The sequence below is a fragment of the Paramormyrops kingsleyae genome, chromosome 1 (assembly GCF_048594095.1).
Source record: "Paramormyrops kingsleyae isolate MSU_618 chromosome 1, PKINGS_0.4, whole genome shotgun sequence".
NCBI lineage: Eukaryota > Metazoa > Chordata > Actinopteri > Osteoglossiformes > Mormyridae > Paramormyrops > Paramormyrops kingsleyae.
In genome coordinates, this window is record NC_132797.1 from 22,769,064 (window position 1) to 22,795,276 (window position 26,213).

At 46.2% G+C, this 26,213-nt stretch overlaps 1 protein-coding gene across 1 annotated transcript in view; it reads left to right on the forward strand.

The window, feature by feature from the left end:
* gli3 (GLI family zinc finger 3) overlaps positions 1-26,213 on the forward strand; it is a 136,177-nt gene that overhangs the window by 49,436 nt on the left and 60,528 nt on the right. The window contains exon 4 of the mRNA XM_072711760.1: positions 17,948-18,053. Within this exon, the coding sequence (XP_072567861.1) occupies positions 17,948-18,053 (106 nt within the window). The remainder of the gene's footprint in view (positions 1-17,947; positions 18,054-26,213) is intronic.

Genomic DNA, 26,213 nt, shown 5'->3' on the forward strand with positions numbered 1-26,213 from the left:
CGCCCGCCATTGTGCTGCGCTAGCAGGCTGTGGGGGCCCCGGCGCAAGGCCACCTAAATCCCATTACTCTTCCCCCGCTGCGTTGTCAGTGCATAACGCGGCTAAACGCCATGGCACCTGCATCCTCCACCGCACCTGGCCGCTGCGTCGCCATGGCAATACATGGGGTGGGGCTGGGGAGGGTGGTGGATTTTTGGCAAGGCCCGCTGTTTGCAAATCTCTCATTTCGTCTCTGTTCCCTTTCACATCGAAGCTTGTGGCGCGACACCTTGTTTACCTTGATTTTTACACCCACTCTAACGCATAGAGTAGGAGGCATTAAGGGGGAAAAAAGCTTCTCTATAAGAGTTTGCTAAATCGTTACGATGACTAAGAATTAAGAGCTTTTATTCTGCAAACAGAGGATAATAGTTAATATCCTGCTTAGCGCTGACGCTAATACGCACAGCTCAGAGTGGATAAGGAGGCGGCAGAGTGGATGAAGGAGTTTCTGAGACCTGGATTCTTCGGACGTGTGAATGTGTCGCTAGGTCCCTGAATCTGTAAGCGATGTGCTCTGATTGGTAGATGTTGGTAGATCTGTTAAGAGTGTATATGTGGGGCTGCGCCAGAGGGTGCATTGTCCCCATCTAAATGTCTTCCACCCCTGGCAATATTAGCAATGACATGTCAGAGATGTCATTACCAAACATGGCTTTTAATGCTGGTGACAACGTGGCAATGCCCCGGCAATGTGGAGAAGCGATTCCTACAATTTCAAATTTGCCCCTCAGGACATGGTGAGGGTTCTGGTGAAGGTCTGCAACCTCCACCTGGACTTTGGCGGGTCCGGTATTTGTGGTATTCCGGCTCTCCAGAAACTGCCTGCGTGTGTTTGTAAGAATGGGCTACATGGAGGTTTGCTCACCATCGTGTGTTTGTATGAATGGGCTACATGGAGGTTTGCTCACCATCGTGTATTTGTATGAATGGGCTACATGGAGGTTTGCTCACCAGCATGTGTTTGTACGAAACGGGCTACATGGAGGTTTGCACACCAGAGTGTTTTAGCAGTTAGCTGCTCGGCTGGGCTGTGTCACTTTCATCCCGGCAGTTGGCTTCATTTCAGCCGTTATTAGGCTGACCTTTGAGCCCAGCAATCCTGCTCTGCTAAACCAAACTTGATCTCTGAAGAGTCGCTAACGAATGAGGCTAACAAACTCTGGCTCTCAGAGGCATATCCACTGGAAGGCATCGGATGGGACGCATACCAGGGATCCCACTTGCACCCATCCCCCAAACCCTGGTGTCACTGCAAGAATAAATCTGATGATCAGTGACAAGATTTTGATGGGGGGAACAGGCTAATAAGCTAACCTTCTTAGCATCTTAGGGGGATTCGCTTTGGGGCAATCATTTGGGGGCTAGGTTTCACCAGTGCCCCCCCTGTGGCTCCATTCCTCCACTCTCCCTTACTCTCACCCCCCCTGTGGCCTCCAAAGGTGGTGGGAAGGTGTGCCAAGGGTTCGAGGATGAGAGCTTGTCTGTGTGACTGATTTGCCTTGAGAGGTGTGAGGAGAGAATCGTCCCCAGCCCCTCCTTGAGCATTGCTGGGGCAGTGTTGCCGGGGCAGTGTTGCTGTGGGGTTGCCGCAGGCGATGTGGAAAAGCACGTCTTCACCGCGCTTCCTTTCATCAGGGAGAATAAACGCCGTCTTGCATGCGCTTCCCTCGCCGGGGGGACGACCGGCCGCCACCCCTCCCCGCCGTCTGCTGCGTGCCTCAGCGCTGGTGGGGGGGTGTGAGAGGCTGGGGACTTCTCATCCCAATCCATCTCTCAGTGTGCCTGATCCTCATGCAGAGGCTTCGGAAACGCAGCTCGCCGATTCATCACCAAAACACTCTGGTTACTTGTCACCGAAAAGTCGCTCATTTCAGTGTTTTTTGCATGGCAAACCTTTCAATGTCAGTTACATGTGCTGCTTAGTAGGATTGGATTCCGTGCCTGTGATTGGAAGGTGGCTGGTTCAAGCCCAAGCTCTGCAGAGTGATGTCATTATTGTGACAATACCCTAACGCCCCAATTGCTCCAGGGACTGACCCAAGTCTCTTAATTGTACGTCACTTTGGACAGAAGTCTGTTTAACAGATGAAATGTAAATTTCATGCGGAGTCTCACTGTGGAAACTGCTGGTTTTCTTTATGTACTGGCACAGACGCTAGATTTATAGAGGAGCATTGTCCTACAGAATTGTTAAATGATGCTGTCCATGTCGTGATCTTTTTTTTGACCCCAGTACAGGGAGAACCCATCGACGATACTCCTGGCCAAAAATAGCTAATGATTAAAACAGAATTGTCCTAAACACCCCTCTACACCTCAAACTCTCTCCTGGCTGGGGGGTGGAGTTAAATGTACAATAGAAGCCAGTGACGGGAAGGGGGGATCTAATGCGGCCTTCCAGAGTGTCGGTAGGACTGGGATGGGACTGGAGAGACGGAGGTAGAGGTGGAGGGAACGAGCCAGGAGGAGAGGAGCCTGGGATAGAGCTGAGGGGGGGGGGGTAACAGAGCAGAAAATGAAGAGAGACATGAAAGAATGGGAGCTGAAGGAGGTCAGATCCATCACAGGCTTAGCGTTGCCTTCAAAGATGCCTGGGACAGGTGGCAGCTCCAGACAATCTTGTGCAGCAGAGCAGCATCCTCTCTGGAGGAGATAAGGGATTCCTCCCCCCCTCTCCTGCACCCCCCTTCCCCATTCACCTGCCTTCCCCTCCTCCTCCTGCCATACCCCCCCCCCCCCTTTTTCGAGTCAGGGCACTTTGATGTGACTCAGTCAGAGCTGGCCTTCTGGGAGAGGGATCTCGCTGCAGCTTCTCCATTCTGCACTCAGGTCTCTATGAACCCCCCTCCCCATCCCACTCAGCAGGGTTAATCCTCTTTACGGTTTACACCGGCTCGGTTTTGTCCCCCAGCCCGGGTGGGACTCTGGGCCCCGGTGGAAGGAAGCGACACAACGTCCCCCCCTCTCCCCCACACCTCAGCCGAACCCCTGTTGAATTGTCCCCCCACTCCCCCACCCCACACCACCCTCTCCACACTTGTAAGTCTTCCAGGGCTATTTAAGTAGAATTTGTTGACAGGATGCTGTGTAAATGGATTACAACTTGTCCTTGTCCGTGGGATGTGCAAAACTAGTCTTGGGACTTGGGGCCCAATGGAGTCCCAAGCGCCCCCCCGGGAAGTCAACCTCTACCTGTCCTGGATGCTTTTGAGCAGCTTGCTACTTCCTCAAAAAGGTCAGAGGAAGGTTAGTAAATTCACATAAACATCAGGGTAACTCCTATAATAGAATAGTCCCTCAATCGCCAACGCGTAAGTGTCCATTCTGATCTCAGCCTAGTGCCTCCAATTAATCCATCCCTAGGAAGATACCAAAATCACCAAAAAGTTAAGTCACATCGCTCATAATTGCTTTGAAAACTTGGAAAAAGTTTGGTTTACTGAGCGTCTGCAGCAACCAGCTGTGTGAAGTTCTCACCCTTTCTATTATAATAATCACTTATGCTGGGGAATGCATTTATAATTATGCAGATCCAAGTGACTTTTTTTATTCAAGCTTTAACTTTAACACTAATATATATGTACATTTTGTACTATATTTTACTTACTGACGTTTGCTAAATGTAGCTATTCCAGGCAGACCTGCAACTAAATGAATCATTTTCACTACAACTAGAGTCTGTTACTTAGTGTCATGGGATTGTAAAGGTGCTCTCTCATGGGGTACAGGGAGGTGTGGAGCCCTCTAGCTGGCCCCAGGGGTACGGCGTCAACCTCCCTGCCTGTAAAACAAGGGCCCAGGGGGGGGTCGTGTTGCGCATTCAGTCCCCTGGGCCTTCAGCGTGAGGCTCAGGACCTCCGGCTCACGATGAGCTGTCAGGGCTTCCTGCTGCTGTGTGGCTTTTCTGTGCCGCTGGGGTCTTTGAAGTCAAGAAGCATGTGGGGGTGCATGCATTGGGGGTGGGGGATGGGGGGCACTTTCATACCTACAGGGTACTGCACTCAAAGGGCCGTGTGCGTACCTGCGAATTTAGATACTCCTGCACTTGTTTTCTCGCTTTAAAAAGTCTTTTCTATTGTAATTCCTGGCCTGTCAATCATCCCGGCTCATCTCCATCTGCCTGCATGCCGTAACCACGCTGATGGCAGCCTCCCATGCTGGTGTCTCACCGTCACCGCAATCAAAACGGCGCCGATATCTTTATTCAGTATGGGAACGGACAGCCGCCGTTTTACGCCAAACACGGCGCAGGATGAGCACCTGCAAGTATATCTATCATCCCCAGAATCTGTTTTCTTTATTTGGCACATATACGACAGTCGGACAGGCTGAATTTAATGCCTTAACTGTTTGTCTGAGTTGTGTTTTTCGCCTCTGAATCATGCAGAATGCAACAATGGTTTTGACGATCTTGACTTGTTCGCGATGCAGTTAGAGCATCGCTGTTATCGAATTAGTGTGTTTGAATGTTAAGTCAGGAGCATTTTCAGAGCGTTAAGAATGTAAGTCGACCTGTAAGAGCTATTTGAACTCGAGACGTACTTGTTGATGCCGGTTATCTTTCACTGCTGTAGCCCGGAGGAAAATTACAAATTGGCGGGGATGCCTTTCACCGTAAATCCCTTAATCCGTCATTACAGTATCTTTAATATGCCCGTCCATCATTCCACGTCCTCCGCCTCGCTGTAAGCGACCTCGATAAGCCGCGACCGCCTTTTCTCACCCCCCCCCACCCCCATTTACATCCCTGTAGGTACTTGACAAAAGCATTTGTGAAATGTGGAGCGTCTGTAAGATGAGGCATGTTTTTTTTTAATCGCGTGTACACAGGGCACACGCGCAGTAGTGCTGTCATCAGAGTGCAAAGTGATACACGCTCGCGGTGATGCCGGGGACTCGCTCCGGCTCGCGGACGGACAAGTCATCGCCATGTAGGGACAGGTACCGTGTCATGCACTGCCGCCTGAGTAATGCCAGGGGCTTCAACGGCCTACTTATGGGGCACAGAATCCTCTCATTGGCTGTGCCGTAACACACGAAGAAGTAAAAGTCTCTCATTGGCTGTGCAGTAATACATGAAGAAGCAGAAGCCTTTCAACGGCTGTGTAGTAATATACAGAGAAAAGCCTCCCATTGGCTGTGTGATAACGTACAAAGAGGCAAAACCTTCTCATTGGCTGCTGATAACAAATAAGGAAGGAAAACCCTGTTACTGGCTGTGTATTAACATACAAAGTGGCAGAAGCCTCTCACTGGTTGTGCAGAAACATACAAAGATGCATACGACTCTCATTGGTTGGGTGAGAACACATATAAGGCTCAATCCTCTGATTGGCTGTAAAGTAACATACAAAGGGGCAGAACACTCCCATTGCCTGAGTGATGAGACAAAGACAAAACCCTCTTACTGGCTGAGCAGCATAGACCACCAAACCTGGGCTGCACTGTGCCAGGGTAACTTTCAGAGCATCATTAAGAATGCAGTGATGAACAAGAGCGAAAAAATTACCCGCAAATAACTGTAAACCAATAAAACTTTATTAATTAAAGAATTATACCTTATGCCCCCCTTGTTCAGAAGAGTTCTGCGGTTCATGTGTGCCATGCAGTAGTAGACAAAAGAGCCAAAGCTTCATATTGGCTGTGCGATAACGTGCGAGGAGGCAAAACCCTCTCATTGGCTGTGTGAAAACGTGCGAGGAGGCGAAACCCTCTCATTGGCTGTGTGAAAACGTGCGAGGAGGCGAAACCCTCTCATAGGCAATGCAGTCATGTGCAAAATGGTACCACCCTCTCATTGGCTGTCTGGTGATGTACGGCACAAGCACATGCATGTTATATGCATTTACCTATAATCATTACCAACTAGTCTGCCTAGTTAACCTTGCCAGAAGTTAAATCGTTAGCCAACTTATATAAACTTCTGACTATTCTATTACGTTATGATACTGCCTTATACCTCTAGGGTTGTAGGTTTTGATCCCACCCCTGCCCGGTGTATGAAGTTTGCTGGTTCTCTGAATAATTAAAGTCTAGTTTTTCCTGAACTCCACAAGCAGGCAGTTAGAAGAATCATTACTCTGAATCTCCCTCAGTGTATGTGTGTGAGTATGTGAGCTGCAACTGCTATCCAATCCAGTGCATCCAGGGGCGGGGCCATAGGGGCACTAGCCCCACCTCAAAGCTTATTGGCCTGTCTCACCTGTCACTCACCTATTCTAAACATGTAATTGGCTAATGATAAGGTTGACCCCGCTGTATGAATTATGGCCGCCGTTACGTCCCCAACCATAAAAAAGCCTAGAGTCGTCCCTGATTGTGTCCCCTGTTCTGTATTCTTTGCTGCCCGGGATTCGCTCCAGACTGACTGCTGTCCAGTACTGCATAAGCTGTATATGCAGTTTTGGGAGTTGGATGGGTGGTTTATGGTTTTTGAACGATACCATTGCCTTATATTCTTTAGAGGGGGAAAAAAAACATGTGCGAATTCGCACTGGTACGAAATACTTGGCAAATCTGTGTCTCGGTCTCATGTGTCAAATTTGGGCTGCAGGGACTGGTGTGGAGGAAGAGTATTGATGGCAGTTAAGTTAAATAACATACAGCTTCAGGAAACTAGGCTGGAGTTTTCATGAAAGTTAAGCTTTAAAAGTATTTAGCATGGAAATCAGTAGATGTGGGGAATATAAATAAGCAAAGATGTATGTCAGTATCTAAGGGGGGTGCTGCTGCCTCTGTGTCAGAGATCACATGACTTTGCTGGTGAATGGGCCCCCATCCTGAGGCAGTAGCCCACGGTGGAGGCTGTTCATGCTGGTTTGGTCCTCAGGAGCTCAGTATCCAAACTGGACTCAGACTCTTAAATCACGCCCCCCCCCCCCCCCCCAACACTCAAGGCTGTTTATTTATCCATCACTCAAGCACCTTGTTTATTTTCCATCTACCTATTAAACATTTTAAAGTGTTCCTCAAGCCCCTTACATTTAAAGTGATGATATTAAAATTAGCCCAAAAAGATATGATGATACAATACAATAAAACATAACTAAAATAATAAAAGCCAGCCATTAAACACAGTAATGTCCTGCTGCCTGTCTCCCCAGTCAACTGATAAGAACAGATGTTTTGTGTTCATTTGTGTTCTGCAGAAGTAAGATTTCCATTGTATAGTGGAACTGACTGTTTACTGTGCACAAGGAAAACAGTCTCCTGAGTCTTCGGTGATATACTGTAGTATTCCTGAGTGGATCTTTCTTTCTATATGTCATAGTCGTTTTCTTATTTGTTGTCTTTAAACCTTGACCGAGGGAAGTTCTGCAAGAATTCCAGTTATACAGTAAAAGTTCTCATATCTGGCAAAGTCAGGGCTAAGGGACTGCTGGATAGTTTACTTTTCTGGATAATTGAACTCTCGAAAAGCACTTAATTGAAACACATTAATCATTTGTACACATACATTAATGACTTTTGTAATGTTATTTTATTTTTGATATTCGATACAGTGCAAGAGATCACAAAGTAAACAGTAGTGGAACAAGAGGTAAGACAACTAAAGCGCTCTACTCGACTTGTGTATTGTGCAAATGTTTTCTTTGTCTATTTATAGTGTACATTAGTGTTACTTGAATGTCAGATTCAAGAGCTTTTACTGCACCTATACCTGTGCAAATAGCAAATAAAGTTTCAATTCAGTTTAAGTCCCGTGGTGCACTGGACGTGATGCCAGGCATAGGGGTGCAGCCTTCAGGCGCGGCGGGGGGAGAGTATAGGGAGTGTACAGTTTGTGGGTTTAACAGAGAGAGCTGTGTTCCTGGTCGCCGACGGGCCATTAATTTGTTAAGATCGACTCCACTTCATAAATGTCTTGCAGATGCTGGGCTGCTATTAGCCACCAGGGAGGGTGAGTTGGGGTTTGTGGGGGGGGGGGGCTTTTTTAATGCCACTCGGGGTAAATAGTTTCCATAACGCCCTCCCTTGTGCCTCCTCCCCCTGCCAAATCTATTTCCCTTGCGGCTCTGTTATTTGTAGGAAAACGACACTCTTGTGTCCCAACTGACGGGACCGATGCTCCGATTGGATCGCGTGCTCCCCCGTTAATTGCCCCCGGTGATGTCATAATCGCCTGAGATGCTATAACGCTATGCTCCGTGCAGCTTGTTTTATGATGGGCGGAGCAACGCCAAGTGAAATCAATCATCCCTTTGGTGCACATTATAAAGGAATGTGCAGGAATTGCCATATTTTTGTGAATGAAGAAAGAGACTGTGAGTGTGTGTGTGTGGGGGGGGGGGGTGGATGTTCCAGGGGGTGGCCATAGTTAAGATAGGACTATTTAGAACCATCATGGTGGGTCACTAGGTAATGCTTCAGTCTCATACTTACTGGGCTCAAGATTCAAATTGCTAATGAAATGACCATATAATGTTCATGTGCACGCGTGTGTGCCCAGTGATGTACTGGCATCCCATCCAGGTTGCATCTAATCTTGTGTACTGTGCTTGCTTGGATAGCTCACCACACTCTTGCATTAGAAAAACAGCTGGAAAATGAAAGGATGGATTGAAGGTTGCTTTATATCATTAGCAGGGATGTATACTGAGATAGCGTTACCAGGACACTGACCTCAGCTGGAAGCTGATTGGCCCCCAGAGTGCCCCGTCCCCTGTCACTCACCCATTCAAAACATATCATTGGCTAATGATAAGGCTAATCTCTCTGTATGAATTGCGGCCCCCTGTTATGGTCCCACCTTAAAAAAAATCCTGGAATCGCCCCTTGATTATTAATAATTAGTAGGAGAATGTGGGTGATTGGCTGTCCCTTGACTTTGCCTCACCCCCTGGGATATCCGCACCCTCCCACTTTTTCACTGAAATGGTAATTTTTGGGAAGTGTGAGAGTGGTACTTGAAAGGAGGGCTTGTATTGTGGCTGAATGATGCTCAGCAATGACTGTCAGCGAGTCTGAAGTCAACTGACAAACCAAAGTCTCATCACAGGCTTTTTTTTCACCAGTAACACAGAGGATATTTTTCAACGTTGTAATTTAAAAAACGCCCGGGCTTCGCACGGAGCGCGGCGCTACAACAAGTGAATTAGGCTAATTTATACAGTGTTAATTAGGCCATCAAACACAAAACAATTTGGGATTGTAATTAAGCAAAACACACAAAAGTCAACTGTTACTCCCAACGCGCTCAGCTGAACAGTCGTCAGATGTGTTATTTACTTGTCGAAACAGCTTGAGGTCTGAGGCCTCGGTGGCAGCCGGGGGCTGTTCGGGGATTTACAGCCCCCTGCGCAGGCTGCCCGGGGAATCGCCGCCTGTGAAACCACGCTGGGGGGGGCCAGGTGACACAGGTGTTGTGTTCTTTTTTTATTTTTCCCTTCCCTAAATGAAAGACAGTCAGGCATCTCCTTCAGCTCCTGCAGGCCCAGGAAACAGACTTCAGGGCAAACAGCATCCCCCATAGTCCATACCCACCCGAAACACCAGAACGCTGCATGTTCAGCTGCTCTCTCAGTCCGTTTTTAGTCAATTTTTACAATTAATTTATTCGGCTGCTGCTTTTATCCAAAGCAGGGTCAGTCAGTCCCTGGAGCAATTGGGGGTTAAGGATCTTGCTCAGCGCCCCAATGGTGAAATTGCTGACAGCTATCAGACCACCACATGTGGGATGTGATCCGGCGCCCTTCTGATCACAGGCACAGCATCCTCATCTGCTGAGGCGCATTTGCAGTGCTGCTCAGTTGCTCCATCGCTTTGGTTGTATCTAGCGTATTTACGTTGTCATACATCGCCCCAAACAAGGCTGGATTACAGCCACAGCGCCACCAGAGAACAGCATGTTACAAATGATTATTGTAACAGATCATTTGTTAAGTGAACATGCTTGTCTTGATTTCTTAAAGGGGCATGTGAATGTTTTGGCCATACAAAAAAAGAGGTGAATGACTTGTATTGATGTGTGAAATTCTAACCTGTTGTGACACAGTTTGGTAACAGGACAGGCTCCCTTTAAAACACCTAATAAAACACCTTCGCCTTAAGCTTTGTTTCAAAATCATTAAGGATGCCAAATTTAAAACCGGCACAGTGATCATTTTTTTTTATTAACTGGGAGTGCTTCCTAATTGTTTGTGTTTAAAATTAACGAGCCTGGTCAAAGTTTTTGTCTAATTACCCCTTCATTAGACTCTCCTTGCAATCATGTGTTAATGATTTCAGATTATTTATCTCTCTTAATCATGGAGCCGTTATGAAAGCCAGAGGAGTGTTTTCAAAAGAATCCAAAAACTGATAATTGCATGATGTAAACTCCACACTATATGGACTTTATAGATTTAAAATGTAGTATTACAGAAGTACTGAAGTCGGTTATTTTCCTCTGTTGTGGAGATATTTTGAGAATAATTATAGTGCCCTTTGCATCCTGGGATAGGTTCCAGGCTACCAACCCTACACAACCCCAATAAGTGGTTACGGATGGAGCAAGGTTGGATTACAGCATCCTATATATTTAACTGACCTCTCCAGCTGCTGTTTTTTGGATAACTCGTTTTTAATGTGACATTCTAGTTCTCCTTTATGCTTTTAGAGTGTCAGTCAGTCTCTCAGCACCAAGTATGTTTACACTGTGGATTCCCATGATCCTGAAATATGGTAGAAGAAGGTTTGTAGGAAGATCTCATAGTCTTGGCCAAACAGGCTTGAGGAACAGTGGAGGATGTCCAGCCCATGCATAAGAAATCCCTTTGTCTTTCTTCAGCCAGTGTATGAGTGGTTAACAATGTGTAGATCCATCCCCCGGGTGACATGTATTATTATGGTTTATGACACATTATAAAAATGTAATTGTTGCTGGTTATAATCCACAGAGAGTTGATTATTGTTTGGTAAGGAATGTGACCTCTAGTGAAGTACAATTTTTATTATTGAGCCTGACCAGCAAAACCTATCAATGATTTTGCTGGTCACTATGGGTGAAAGTGCTTCCCAGAGAATAAGTTCAATAGGTATTATATACAAATGCTTTGTGTTGGATTTGTTAGGATTTATTGGATTTCTGTACATTTCCCAAACCAAGTCAAAGCCCTTCTTCTGAGCCACATATTTGAGAATTTCCCATTTTAATAATAAATTTATCATAAAGGTTCATTGTGAATTAAGGTACAGTAAGGAATGATGACACTTTGTTGATTGAGTGATTCATTATGAGGAATTAACCTTTACTCAAAATATGGCCATTGTTTGAACATTAACAACTCCTGAGAAGAGTTTGTGAGTAATAGTTTACATCCATCCATCCATCTCCTGTAACCGCTTATCCAATATAGTGCTGGGGGTGAATCTGTGAATAAAAATGCTATATATTCCTCTCCTTTTGTGACTTATAATCCACTACAGGAAGTATAAAATCATGCTGAAGCTTCAATTAAGCATTCCTGGTCTGAAAATTATGGGTTTAAAAAAGCTTGTAAAAAGGCCAGTTAGGAAGGGCGACAGATAACAGAATGATAGCCCATCACCAGTGGCCTTTACTTTGTAAACAGAAACATCTTTGTTTTCCGTCTGTCAGGTTTCCTGTTTTACTTCCCAGTGCCGCCATTCATTGGTGTTATAGCTGTCAGTGGTAATCACTCTTGCCCAGTTTGGGAGGGAATTTTGGCTGAGGGAGAGAGGGAGGTGGAGGGTGGTTCTAGGGGCAGGGGGTGGAGAATATGGAGCCCAGACCAGCCTTAGCTTGTCCCCTTGGAGTACGAGACGACAGGCACATTCCGAGCTGACACATCACGTCTTTCCAGCTTTTCTGGAACACTGGGGAATCATGACATATAAGCTGGCTTTGGCTGTAGACGATGTAGATTTGCGCTGTGGTACAGTTAAATCTTCCCCAGAGTGCTTTGCTCCTGGTCACACGACCGTCACTGATGTCCCTTGTTGGCGAACTCTCACGAACAATTTGGCGATTGCACAACGTGTTAGTAGATCCAGGGACAGTGAAACGCATCAGAACAAGGGAGAGCCATCGTGGGGGGGTGGAGAGGGGCACAGGGTCACGCCCATTTGTCGGTTTCGCTTTTGAAAAGGTCAGGTTTAACCTTTTGCTTTAAGAAACAAAAATATAACTCAGGCTTTTATTAATAATCGTTGTTCCTCACTGTGTTCTTAATGATGCTCCAAAACAACCCCCCCCCCCCCGCATTCTGTGGTCCATGACTAGATGAAGAACACATTTAGCTAGAATCTTTTACTTTCTTTCGCTCCAAGTGCTAATTTTGGCTGTGGCTGAGTGAGATCACAATGAAGACATAAAGCAGAGGAAACAGCCTGGGATGTTTGAGTTTCCTCAAGCAGTTTGTAAACTCATATTCCATGTCCTTGCGGTGTAAATCCGAGCACACTTCCCCGCAGTGTAAATATTTATGCTTCTGCCGGACTCCCTTTCACTGGCATGAGGTGGATTCCTTCATTCTTCACTTGTAATGAGGACCTGGTGAAACAGACCGCGATTAAACCAGGAAACTTTTCCCCCCAGCTAACCAAAAACTTGTTGGTCCCAAACTCATTCAATTTTAATTTTCAGGGAATATATATTCATTTAGCAGACACTTTTATCCCAAGTAATGTATGTTTTATTTAAAGATTGCATGGTCAGACAGTCCTTGGAGCACTTGGGTCTTGCTGAAGGGCCCAGCAGTAAAACCACTCTGTAGAAACTGGAATTCAAACATTCTGATGACCTTCCTATTTCAGGCACAATGTCCTAATCTGCTGAGCTACATACCACCTCTTGTTTATGTGTTTTACGCAGTTTTTTATTAACTGAACTCCTGCAGACAATGATCACTAAAGCTCTAAAATGCGTCTGTCACTGTCCCATCGCTTTCTGAAACATTTGTTGTGCCCCTAAAGCATCGAGCTCACAAACTCGAGGATCGTTCTGCAGTGGACTGACTCGTAGTGTGAGTGAGATGCTGATGGCCTCTCTAAGCTAACTGGGATTGACCGTGTGCCAGCAGGAGCTGGTTTTCCTGCAGGGAGGAAGGTTAACAAAATGGTGAGAACTAGTCCCCTCTGAGTAGGCCGGATGGAGGTGAAGCATGTCATGATTTTTCTAGATTGATATGGAATGTAGTTTAAAAGCACTACAGTGATTTTTTCTTTCCCTGTACAGAGGTAGGAGACTATTCAAATTTGATCTTGTGCATTTTTCCCTCTCAAAATTTTTATTCAACATACTCCAAAGGTCCTGGTAGTTTAGTGCTTCAAGCTGGGACAATATGATTGTGCCCTGTGTTGGATGTTTGAATTTCTTAGGGAGGTTTGCAGCGCAAGAGGGAATAGGCGGTATGACACAGTCTGAAGTGTTGGTCCTCTCCTCGCCATACTCTCGATGTGTGCCCAAAGTGAATAAGGCAGAGAGTGATCCTGCTGTTTTATGGACCACTCTGTGGAATGTTTTGGCTGTCCACTTCCCTTGTGTTCTATTTGGCTTTCCCTCAATGGCCCCCGGTGTTTGCCTTCCACGTGAAGTACTCAGCTCATTCAGGGAAAGGTGCTGGAGTTTATTTACCTCTTGAGGGAGCCTTGGAAATCAAACTTCTGCCTGGGACTTGAAATAAGCCTGTTCTTATCAGCCCTGATGCATTAGACACTGACGGATCCTCGGGGAGGAGTCTAACAGAAATTCGTGGCATGTCTGGACTCTCCACGGGGATGAAAAGCCGGTGGATCGGAGTAATCCTGGACGTAGACGAGGCGGAGCACACTTTATATCATATGCAGGGAGGCATTGCAGGAGCTGCAGAGCATCCGTAGTTTGAAATCTCTTTCCAGACGAGTTGTGCGTATTCTCTTTCTTAGTTGTCCATCCCAGGATAAGTTCTGTTTTGTTGTTCCTCTTGTTTATGACCTTCCCTCATACAGTCGATAAGATCAGAGCATATATGAAGGGCCTAGATAGTGCTTTTAAGTATTCGAACTTGAGAAATTACCTGTTATCACAGTCTAGAATCAGTGTGAAAGGAATGCACTCTGTGGTATCCACCTGCATGTACAGCCTGGGTTGATGTTAATCGGGTAGCCATACCTCCATCCCCAGCCTCATGTTTAACACGCTAGCCCGCTAACAGTTCGGTACCCAGCACTCAGAGGCCAGTGTCAAGACCCATCAGTCAGCCGATACCGTAGTAAACGGCAAACAGACCGGATAAATGTACTGCTGGGCCTTCGCGGCTGCCTGAAACGCACAGGGACTTTTGGGAAAAGTCACCGCGTCGGCACCGTTGTTAAGCTACGTTGTTTCATCGGACAGCGGTATTGTTGCCTGCAGAAAAATTGTAAATAATACATTGAGGGGAAGGATTCTACAGTTTCAGTTTAGTGACGCAAAGGTGGGAGTGGAGAGATCAGGGGGGTATGCAGGTCTTCTTCTGCTCCTGGCCACTTCATGCTGGAAGCCTTTGATCAGAGGACAGGAGCGTCTTGGCCGATGCAGCTGGAACATCGCATTCTACAATGTGTCACGTCCGCCTGCCGTAACTGCCGTCACTATTTCCTGTCATTGAGCCAACCACCTAATCCAGATCAGCAGGAATCCATCGATCGTGATGGTGCACCGGTGGGATTAACCCTGGGCTCTCAGAGTTAACCCCGTTATTCATTGGACAGACTTCAGAGGGTACCTGGAGTGGCGTTCCGGCTGTGCCCTGAAGGCATGTCACTGCTGCGTGTTGGTTGTTTTTGTCAGTGCAGGCAATTCAGCTTCCACTGCCAGTCTTATGATACGACAAAACTATACCAAGAAAGCCTTCATTACATATTTCTAGTTATAAGAATAGTATATTACCTTTACTCTTCTTATTATACCTGTTCTTCCACTTTTATTTTGCTGGAGCTCCTTCCACCTGCACTTTTTTGTGACTAATTACATAAAATAAGACCCAAGGAAAGTTGAAAGCGCTCTCCCCCCCCCCCACCCCCCCCAACTCACAACATCATCTAAGCACTCAGAGTATTTATTGTATGCAAATTGATTCCCAGTCTACAAACAGGGCCTGAGACTGAACCCTGTGGAACACCTTTAATAACTGACAGAAAATGAGACTTTAATTATCTCAAACACGCCGGGTTCTTTGAAACCCAGATGGCTTTGACAAAGCTGGTGTTTATTAATCTCCAAACAACTGATTTATGGTGTGCTAAGTGGAATGTCTTTGCCAGGTCCATGGAAAAAAAACACAATGGTGTTTATTAACTAAGACATTTATAAAGTCACTGGCAACATATATGGCTATCCTAGCTGTGCTCTGACTTGTAATTAAGACTATTTAAAATTAATGATTCATTAATAACAGAAACCAAATGTTTTTTTTTCCCCCAGACTTCTGACTAATGATGGAATTATAGTAGAATGTTTTTTCAAGTATATATACCGTGGAATATAAATATGTTTCTTTTAGAGCTGTACTCGCCAGAGTAGGCCAGAGGTAGCATACTCCAGGAGCTGCTATACTCGCCAGCCGTCCTGCTACATAACCCATTAATTTTTTTTTTCCTGCACTGGTGCAGAGTCTGTTTGGAGAAGAGATCCTGCCAGCGTTCAGCTGCGAGTCGTGAAGTAAAACAGACGAACACGGGCGAACCCATAAAAACGTCAGTGCTTTCCAGCGGCAGGGAAACCGGCATCTGGCCCCAGGAAAGGAGCCGAAGTGAATGCAGATGTCGGGCACCTCTCTGTCTGGCAGCTGTTGGGCACTGGCACAGAGGGGGCCAGCTGTTTACACGCAAAGACATGAACACGCTCGGTCGGAAGCCCCCCTCCCCCCCGAGTGATCTCAGCCCTGCCCGTCCGGACACCCATGCAGGAACACTGACTCTGTTGTTTCCCGCTCTCTGTTTCTCTGCTTCCTCTTGGATTTTCTCCCTGACCCAGATTCATGAGGACTCAGCAGGCCCAAAATACTGTTAGACCCCACGTTCTCCACTAAAGTGCATAAACCTGTTCCACTGATCGATAACCGTGGCCTCCGTTATATACTCAAGGGATGTGTAAATCCATTTGAGGCTAAAAACGACATGCCTTGAAAGGCATGCTGGCGGAAATGTGAAACTGCGGTATTTTTGTGTCCATAACACTGGCCAGGGAATTAGACTCTGCCATGAAATCACGATCCTAGACTCTTGTGATCCCCCTCCCCCATGAACATCTGGAATGGGGGGTCAGATGGGGGGACGTGCCATAAATTCTTAAAAGATTGTACTAACACCCCCTTTAGGTCGGTGACATCGGCCAGACGATCTGGCCAATGATGTCGAAAGAAAAAAAAAAAAACAAGATTAATAACGAAAGCTCTGCTACTAATAATATGAATGGTATGCTAATATTTTTGTTTTATCTCTGTAATGGATGAGCCTCCTGCTTTTATCACACTTGTACGCAGTCGCCACTATACCTGCCTGAAAACACAAAGCGATTTTATAGCCGATCAACCTTCAAACAGGCGCTTGCTAAGTATTTGTATTCATATCCTTTTTGGACATTCACTGTGGTTCTGATACCATGCGGGTAATTAAGTGCCAGTTGTGTACTGATTTCTGCCCCCCTTCTGACATTTTGATGGGGCCAGAGAGCCGGGGCGGACCCTGTCGAAGATATCGATCAGCGATTAATCCCTCTCTCGCTGTGCCACCGGAGGAAGTCAATTGTTTAGGGATGCTGTGTCAAAACACTGTTTCAATAAAAAATGAAAATGAAAATGTAATGAAAAAACGCTTGTGATCAGAAGGTCGTTAGTTCAAATCCATGGATTTACAGAGTAATTTCACCATTGGGCTCCTGAGTAACCTCCAGTTGTTCCAGGGACTGTCTGACCCTGCTTTCTTAAAAAAAAATGAAATGTTGCTTCGGGTAAAGTCATCTACTAAATAAACAAGAAATGTGAAAGAAGGTGCACTGAGAAATACTGGGGGGCTGTGCAGTGATTCAATTTTATTCTGTTTTACTCCTAATCATTATGAAAGGTTGAGTCCACCATCAAAAGTACATAAAGCCAAGAAGCACCTGTAGCCTTTTCCACAAGCAGATACCCGCTTTGTCTTTCTGCATCTGTTTCCCTCGCTGATGTCATGTTTGTTCTCATCCCTCGTCACTGCTGCCACATCCGCCCCGTCCCGCACCTGGGTCATATGATTCTGTTCACTGTCGGCACTTGGAGCCAGTCTCACAAATAGCAAGAAGGGAAAATCCGGCCAGGCTAAGTGCCTGTTATCTGACCGCAGACCCATAGTTTGTGGAAGTTGTCCCAGGTCCGGGCCCTGGGGGAGCCCGGATTGGAGGGTTTGCACATCATGTGGGCCCTTTCGCAGTAAGTTTGCCCTGGGTCTAGGAACTAATGCCTGGCAGGCCTGTCTGACTGTATCTCAGTGAATTCATATACCTATAAGTACCCATAATGTACACTGTATTTTACGTTAAATGTAAGCACTAGAATAGAATAGAAGGTAGTCATGACTTTTAGTCGCTCGGTGCATCATAGAACTTCTTCTAAATCATGGATTTACAGGGAGACACAGCAGTAAAGGGTCAACAGGCCAGTGTTGTCATACCTTGTTTTTTTGCACTTGTCCTGTCTGTCTTTGTACTTATTGTATTTATGGAGCACAATAGTCCAGGGAACATTACTGAATAAGTACTGAATATGAATACATACTGAATATGGCTGCTGTGACAATATAGTCTCTTTTGACCCTCGACTCCTGATGGGGGAAGGATAAGCCCAGAAAACTGACACCTGGTATAACCGGCTGTGTCTCCTCGACTCGCCTGTGGTATCACATTAAAAACTGCACAAAGTGCACTGCCTTAGATGTATCTGACCTTTTCTTCTGTCTCTGTCGGCAGCTCCTCCTCAGTTCTTCCCCGCCTTCCACCCGCCGGTGCCCATCGACGACCGCCATGCCCAGGGCCGCTACATATACGAGCCATCACCCATCCCTCCGCTACATGTGTGAGTACCACCGTCTCCATGGCTGCTGCATCGCTCAGCCTGATGCGGGAGCCCGTTGTTACGTGACTGCCGCTTAAACCATAGATCCCTCACCCTGCCCTAGAAAAAGCCTGAAACCAAATTCCAACTGAACAGAACAACAGTGTTCTAGCAGTTTAGGTTCCTGAAGAAAAGCAGATGTACTTTTCTTTATGGAAACACACCCCCCCCCCCCCCCCCCGGAAAGCGTTTCAAGAGTTACCGAGTCTGCGGGGAGTTTGCTCCTAAATTTGTCCACTCCGAGGCGGCAGAATCTTCACACTCAGTATTTGTGTCACTCCGCCTGCTCCATTTTCTCGGCTAGTACTGGTGGAGTTTGTGAGCCAAAACCTTGCAGATGCACCATTTCAGAAGCGTTCTCAAATGTCAGCCCAGTCTGTGGCTGGTGCTACGGTCTCTGCTGGTCCGTTCATGCAAATGTTTGCCAGGGTGCTCCGAGTCATGGTGTGTGTGAATGTTTGTCTGGTTAGGCGGACAGAGGATGGCTTTATGACTGACTCTCATAGCCAAAGCTTTATTTCATTTGCCAAATTCTTGAACAAAGAGGAAATTAATCAATGATCTACAATTTTCAAAATGGCTGCTTTATTGCGAGCAGGACAGGAGGCTGGATGAAGGAGGACTGATGGATGGATAGTGGATTTTATATTTATGTATCCTTACTACTGTACTGGCTGCACTCTAGGTATGGAACAAACCAGTTAGACTGTCAGTTACAGAAGAGGCTCAAGGAATAATCCACCATTTCAGTCTACTGCTGGGTTGCAGGATGCTCAGACAATCTGCGCTTTTCAATAACTTGTCTGCAAAAATTATAGTGAACGTCCATCAAGTATGTTCCATTACAGCTTATGCAGTTCTGGGTCACGATCAGGCTGCAGTTTAATCAAGGAAACAGATATACGAGGCAGGTGGCATCTGGATTTGAAAATATATCAAATATATCTGCAATTAATGGGGTAGCGTATGGCTCTGTGGCTAAAATCGGAACGTTGCAGGTTCAAATCCTGGGGTCGGCAGAGTGATTTTACTGTTGTGCCCTTAAGTGAGGCCCTTAATCCTGATTACTCCGGGGCCTGGCTGACCCTGCCTTCTGATCCTCGCTTACATGTCGATTTGGACGAAAGCTTCTGCAAAAATAAAAAATAAAAAAGGAAAGACCAGTGCAGAGCTGACTCACTGATGGCTGTGTGTTAACCATCTGAGAAATCGTGTGTTTTTCACCTGCTGCCATCAGCCTAATGATGGAAAGGCTTGACTCACGTTCCCATCAATCCTGTAGACGTCACATGTGCCTCTGGGTCTCAGGGGGCACTGGGGCCTGTTAGTAGGAATCCCTTGGCCTGCAGATCCTTACTTCCCTAGAAAGGCAAAAAACGCAGTAACTACGCTGACACTGTAATTGAGGAAAAGGGATTCAGAGTTGACTCTCCACCTGAATGTGTAGTAGGTAGGTTAATGATCATGCACTTATTCAAAACCAAGCGCAGTTGAAGTAAGATATTTTGCCGCGAGATTAAACAGAGATTAAGAGACCCGATTTAGATCATAACTCAATTTTGATACAATATGCAGTTACAGTGTTTTGCCTTCATACGATTGTGGACACTGTCTGCACCCACTGCGAGGACCTGCAGGCTTCTGCTCGGCTGCCCTTGCAGGAAATCCGAGGGGGGAAGAGAGCGATCACCGCTTACGAGGGACAAATTGGATGGAGCAGCTACTTTGGCCACATTATGTTCGATATTCTTCATCATTATGTCCTCCAGCTCAGTGTCATATCTCTCCTCCCGACCACTGCTAACCGTAATGAATTTTTTATGTGGGTCCCCGCATCTCTGGCTGCGTGCGGGGGTGGGGGCGGTGAGGAGGGGGCATCAGTTGGGTTTGGGGCTTTGTGTTAAAGGGACGGGGGGTGCGGAGCTGGAGAAAATAAAAAGGGGGTTGATTGATGCCCGGTGTCACTGCAAACAAAATGGCAAATATAATTTAACACTCCGCTTATGTGCAGATAATGGGCCAAACACGGGAGAGGGACACGTCTTAAACAAACAGCCGCGCCGTTATCGGCCACGAGAGCCTCGCGGAAATTTACAGGCAGGTCGGCGGCAGGCAGCCCATGAATTAAATTAAAGTTGAAGTCCTGTTGGCCAGGCGCTGCTCTTTCCTCAGACTATTACGCTGTACGCCTCGATTCCCGGCCCGTCAGTGGAGCCGTTATGGTACGAAGCCCCATGACGTTAACTGCCTGATGTGCGAGTGTCTTGCAGTGCGTGCTGAGGCGGTCTTGGTTGTGAGTGCTGAAGGGATCTGCTTAATGGTGAGTAACGCATTCTTGCTCATCTGTCACTTAAGTCAAGTCCAGTGGGCTTTATTGTCATACCAATCATATACAGGTATACAGTGGCAGGAAATAGTGTTACCCCAAGGCCCCAGTGAAACATATAGACAGTGAGTGATAATAATAATAATAATAATAATAACAATAATAATAATAATAATAATAATAATAATAATATAAAGATGATGACAATGACAACAACAAAATAATAATGACAACAACAACAATAATAATAATAATATAATAAAGTGGTCTTTATTGTCATGCCATCCTCATACAGGTATAAAGTGGCATTAAATAAGACCACAGTGCACCATACAACCACAATATCTGGGGGAGGTGTTTTCGAAAAACACAAGACAGTGCAAAACAGAGGGCTGGACACAGGGGTTTATATATATACTGCTGTGTAAGATAACAGTAAATGCGGCACCACAAAGTCGTGTCTGTGCGTAGGCAGGTGTGTGACACCACTGTGTCGTACTCATATTAGACATGCCACCAAACTCCAGTAACGGGCACATTACTGATTTGCCACCAGACCTTTCCCTGTTAAGGCGAGAAATATGATTACATAGGTCCATTACTAAGTGTTATAACAGAATTAAAGGTTTCAGTGCTTCAAGGTTTTGCTGTAATCTGTATGTGGTAAAATGAAATCCTCACTTACTTGCTTCCTGCAGGCCAAAGTGCCAACTAAACACAAAGGCAATAAATACAAGACGGTAAGTACAGCAACTGACAATACATTACATCCACCCATCCACACATCCAGCCAGGCATCCAGCTTTCTGGGGGCTATTTGAGGTGGCATAGGGCACCGGGTAAGAAAACGTCCAGGATGGGATGGCAACTCCATTGCAGGGCTCACACACCATTCACGGCCTCAAGCACAATTCACACATTTGAGCGGTTTAGTGGCGACAAGAGATAACAATCAGACGCAAATTACACAGCCGTAGACAAACAAACCTTTAGTGTTTACATACGCAAGTGATGCAGCAGAGATAGAATCTGCATGAGATGAGGCTTACGTGTTTGCTTAGGAACTGACTGCATGTAAAGCGAACCTGATCCAGGGCAGGCTCTGCTTTTCATGTAATGTCTTGTTATATGTATTGTATTGCGTTATTTTATCAGAGGGGAATTCCGTTAATAGTACTTTGATTGGAATCTTGTCTCAATGTTCTATTTTATGATGTATCAGTGCCGAGAGAGACTATGGGGAGATCTGATGCTCAGTTTAGGGTGAATTTCCTTCTTAATCTGAGTTGGGATCCTAAACGATACTCACTCTAAGCTAGAGTCTCTGCAACAGCTGGAACCTGCTGTCAGGTTTCCGTGGGTCTGTCTGTGGGCTATGGCATCAGTCGGGCAGATGGGGGTGGGTGGTGGGGTGTACAGAGAAAAATCAAATTGTTTTAAGACATTCTCCCCGGTGAGCTGGATTAATCGTTATTAACGCCCTTAAATTTATGCCTAAGTACACATGCGATATTATCGCTGTACTTCGCAAAGCGCGGTCCCTCATTATGACTCGTAATTACGGTCCTTTCTGACCCGCGGCGGTGCAATCAATCTGGGTCCCGGCTGCACTGGCTCCGCACATTAGAGCAAAAACTGGGCATTTACGTCCGGAGAAAACAGTGATTGCGGCCTCGTTCTCCGCGCCGATATTGATGCCTTCGGAAGCGGCAATCCGAGCGGCGCAAGCGAGAAAAAAAAGAGAAAAAAAATCACATCCTATTATGCGGAGAAGTCTAATTGAAACATGTTTATTTATTATGCTGACTTTTGTTCAGAGGAGAGCCGCTCCACTGCTACGAATGGCACGCGGCGTTCGGAATTAAATTAAAAGCCCGTAAAATGAAATATGCTTCATATTAGCTGTTTGACACTTAATTTGCCTCCGAATGAGCGCAGGAAATCGCAAATTAACTGTCCTTTGTTTTTTTGGACGCGGCCCCTATTAGGCTGGAGGAAAGGGCAATTACTGGGCAGGATAATCGGTCGGCTTATGGATACATACACGACAGGGCCCTGTGTTCCTGAACGTTAATGGCGGGGAGCCTAGGCTCACTGTTCTGTAATAATAATGTGCGGGAGACGTGCTAGTTGCACCAAGCACTGTCACATCCGCCGCTATCCAAATGATGCTAACGGGGCTCATTGGTTTAAACTGGAGTTGGTTTCCTTTAGCATTGTGACAATGGCAGTGTAGCAAGATGCTAATGGTTGTTAAGCTTGCATGAGGAGACGAAACTTGGTGCCATCCTCCCTTTAAGAAAAAATCATGCTGGCATGCCAACGGTAAATACTTTGAACCCACTGCATTCATGTAGAGCATCAGACATAGGTGATGGTGATGATATACATATATATATATATAGAAGGGGTGTATTTAGGGGCAGGGGCACAGGGGCACTAGAAATGGCTGAAAGCTGATTGGCCCCGGGAGTGCCTCCTCCCCTGTCACTCACTGATTCAAAACACATGATTGTCTAATGATAAGGCTTCTCCTATGCCCCCCCCACCTTAAAGAAATCCTAGAACTGCCCGTGATAGATAGATAGATAGATAGATAGATAGATAGAAACATGAGGAAGATAGAAACAAGACAAAATTACTGTAATGTGCAGCGAGTCTTTATCCTAATGCTAACCCTTCTCTTAACTGCAGGAGGGCAAGTATGAGGCAGGGAAGGTGGAGGGAGGCTTGGAGAGCGAGAGGATGACCTTCCTGTTCTGAGGAGGGCAGGGCACTATTGGGGCATGACGGTGAGGTCATGTAGACTGACGGCGGCAGGAAAACTGGGAGTTTAGCTTGGGTTCAGCAGTGCTTGCAAACAGAGGTCATGTAACCAGCTTTTATTGAGCCATTGGACCTATATCAGCAGGGTTCCTGTTCTGCTTCTCCTTCCTCCTCCTCCCCCTCTTATTATTATCTATTTTGCACTGCTAGTTGTTCATAAAAGCAATTACAATCAAAATCACAACTCAAGGGTCCAACAGCTCGCGCCGGTTCTTTTAGCTACAGGAGCAGCTCTTTAACCTTTAATCAAGCATCTTGGCAGTCCAGGCTGCTGACTGAGGCCATTTGCAGGGATTCTGGCTGATGCTTCGGCTCTCAGCTACTTGTGGGGGGGTGGGGGTGGTTGTGGCCATGCGTGGTCATACTCGAGTCTCGGCTGCTTCTCTTAGAAGGAGAAATGTTTCGTCCCTGGAAAGAAAAAATGCTCGGCAATGCACCAATTACGCAGCGGCTCTGAGGGTCTTTGATCGGTACCCTTGTCTTCGGCTGCCAACTTCATTGTGCGGGACCGGCTTTGGGGGTGTGGGTGGAGGGGTATGGGGGGGGGGAGGATGTCTCCTTTCATCCCTGGCTCCTTCGCCGACAGCCGGCCTGCACTGGAAACAAAAGCCCTCTCTGGTGGTGCCACTGGTCCCAGTCGCCCAGCGACGGACGCGCACAAATGTAGGAATCTGTCTGGAGTCAATTATCCTGCTCGTGGTGGAGTTTACCCCGTTTACCCAGAATGCCAGAGGCCATTCTAAACAAGAGTGACACAATGTGCTCTAGACCCCCATTCAGAGTTAACATGTTAACCACTTTGGCTGCTTGAAGTAGCTGGAGTGCTGATAGAAATTTAAACCATTAATATACAGTCATAGTACCAAATATGTGCTAATTTAACGATGAATGGAATGTGGAATCGTGATATTAAACATTACCCCATTTCACACATACTATACTGAGTATAGCATAGTATATTGTAGTATACTTGCATTGTGTACTATACAAGTATACTGATAAAACCAGAATTATTCCTGGTGAGATTCTCTCAGGTACATGACAACACAAAGAAAACTGAATAAAATTGCATAAAAAGTCACACCAAATAAATGGAAAACGCTGATAAAATTGCTAAATAAATATTAAAGAAAAAAATGTAATATCTTTATATTACTTATATTCTGTTTTGTTTATTTGTGTTTTAAGAGAATGTCATTTATGATAGCTACAGATACAGTTACCTTCAGATGTATTCTGTTGGACCATTAAAGTCCCACTGTCTCTCTCCACCCTGCCCCTTTGATTAGGTTTGTCAACCATGTGACTCAGCTGACCAATAGGATCATGTCTCAGTCCCAGTAACTGCATTATTGGGTCCACCTGCTGATGGCTGTGGTTCCATATCAGAGGAAGGACTGCTGACCCGTTTCTCAGGCCTCGACTAGCCGCCCTGTTTCAGTCTCTTATAAGAAGCTGCCCAAAAAGTCGTTTAAGAGTAGCTGTGGTTAAGAAAAAACCCCGTAGTTAGGTTATTACCTCGTAAAAGAGGCAGACATGACGTGGAGGAGCAGAGAAGCGTGTAATGATCCGGCTTAGGTTCTTCGGACAGGCATAGGACAGTCCCTGAGTTTGTAAAATGAATTTCCAGGTCCAGCCTTTGCTACACCTTGATGCTGAGATGTTCTGCTGGGCTGTACTGCAGTCTGGTCTCTACAGGCTCAGTCAGAGAGGAAGCCGTATCATCATCACGTTTGTCCTATTGCTCTTAAAGAATAGTGTTTAAATATGCAGGTCCCGTTGTCTTATTTGCTACATCTCCATTTTATTTATTGACATACGTTTGTGAGTAAGCTGAGCCAGACAGTCCTTGGAATCATTGGGGGTTAAGGGCCACGCTCGGGGACTCTGCCGACTCTGAGATTCGAGCCGACAACCTTCCGACCACAGGCGCCTAACCCACTGAGCCACACACTGCTATTTCAACTTTTTTATTTTGCTGGGAGAAAATAAAATTAAAGCGTCCTATTATTTAGATTGTTAAGTGACACATTTACCTGAGAGTTATGTTGTTGACAATAAACTCCATAACATAAATGTCGTACAATGTTTTTGAGTATTGCCCCCCCCCCCCACTCTGGCCTATGACAAATTCTTTTAGTAGGTGTATTCTGTGTAGCTATGTTATTTACATAAACTGTTGTCAGGAAGCCGATTGCCGCGCACACACAGTCCTCCCGCCGCTTAGCATAAAGACGGGGGCCTTATCGCCACGGTGACGGTGGCTTCCTTCATATGCCGCCCCATCCAGATGGCAGGCTTTGCGCTCGCCGCTCAGGCCTGGCGCCACAAGACTCTCGACACAAAGGCAGATGACTAGCAGAAAGCCTTGATACGTACACTTGTTAGGGGTCTTGTTTGAAGAGCAGTCCGTGGTCTTTGTTTCTTCACGCATCCTGCGCATTCCCGCTAAACGCCATAGCGCCCTTTACGCGTAGTGGGCTTTTGTTCCAATGTCTCTGTGCCCTGCGGCCTAGGGACCGCCCCCCCCCACTCTCCCCACACTTTGGCAAGGGCCCGGCTGCCTGCTTTCGGGCTCTGGAGGTTCGAGCGAGATAAGCTGCTGTAGCCTCACCAGGTGGTGGGTGCTGTTGCTTTAGCTTGGAGCCTCTGAGCTCAAACGGCCAATTTGTTTGGAGCACGACCTGACACCCATGAACACACGCACATGCATGGGGAAACACCTGATACTTTTCCCCATGTTCTGTTGGCTCTTTGATTTTTGAAAGCTCATGAGAATCGATGGTGCATTTATAGTGATTAGCTGTTGTAACATATCCACCCATTCATCCATCCATCCACCCACGCATCCATCCATCCAATCTATCATCCATCCATCCATTACAAGGTCACAAATAGACTCTACCTAATTCTTCATCGTTTTTACACTGATCAAAATTAATTTCGTTTTTAAAGATCTGTATCCCAAA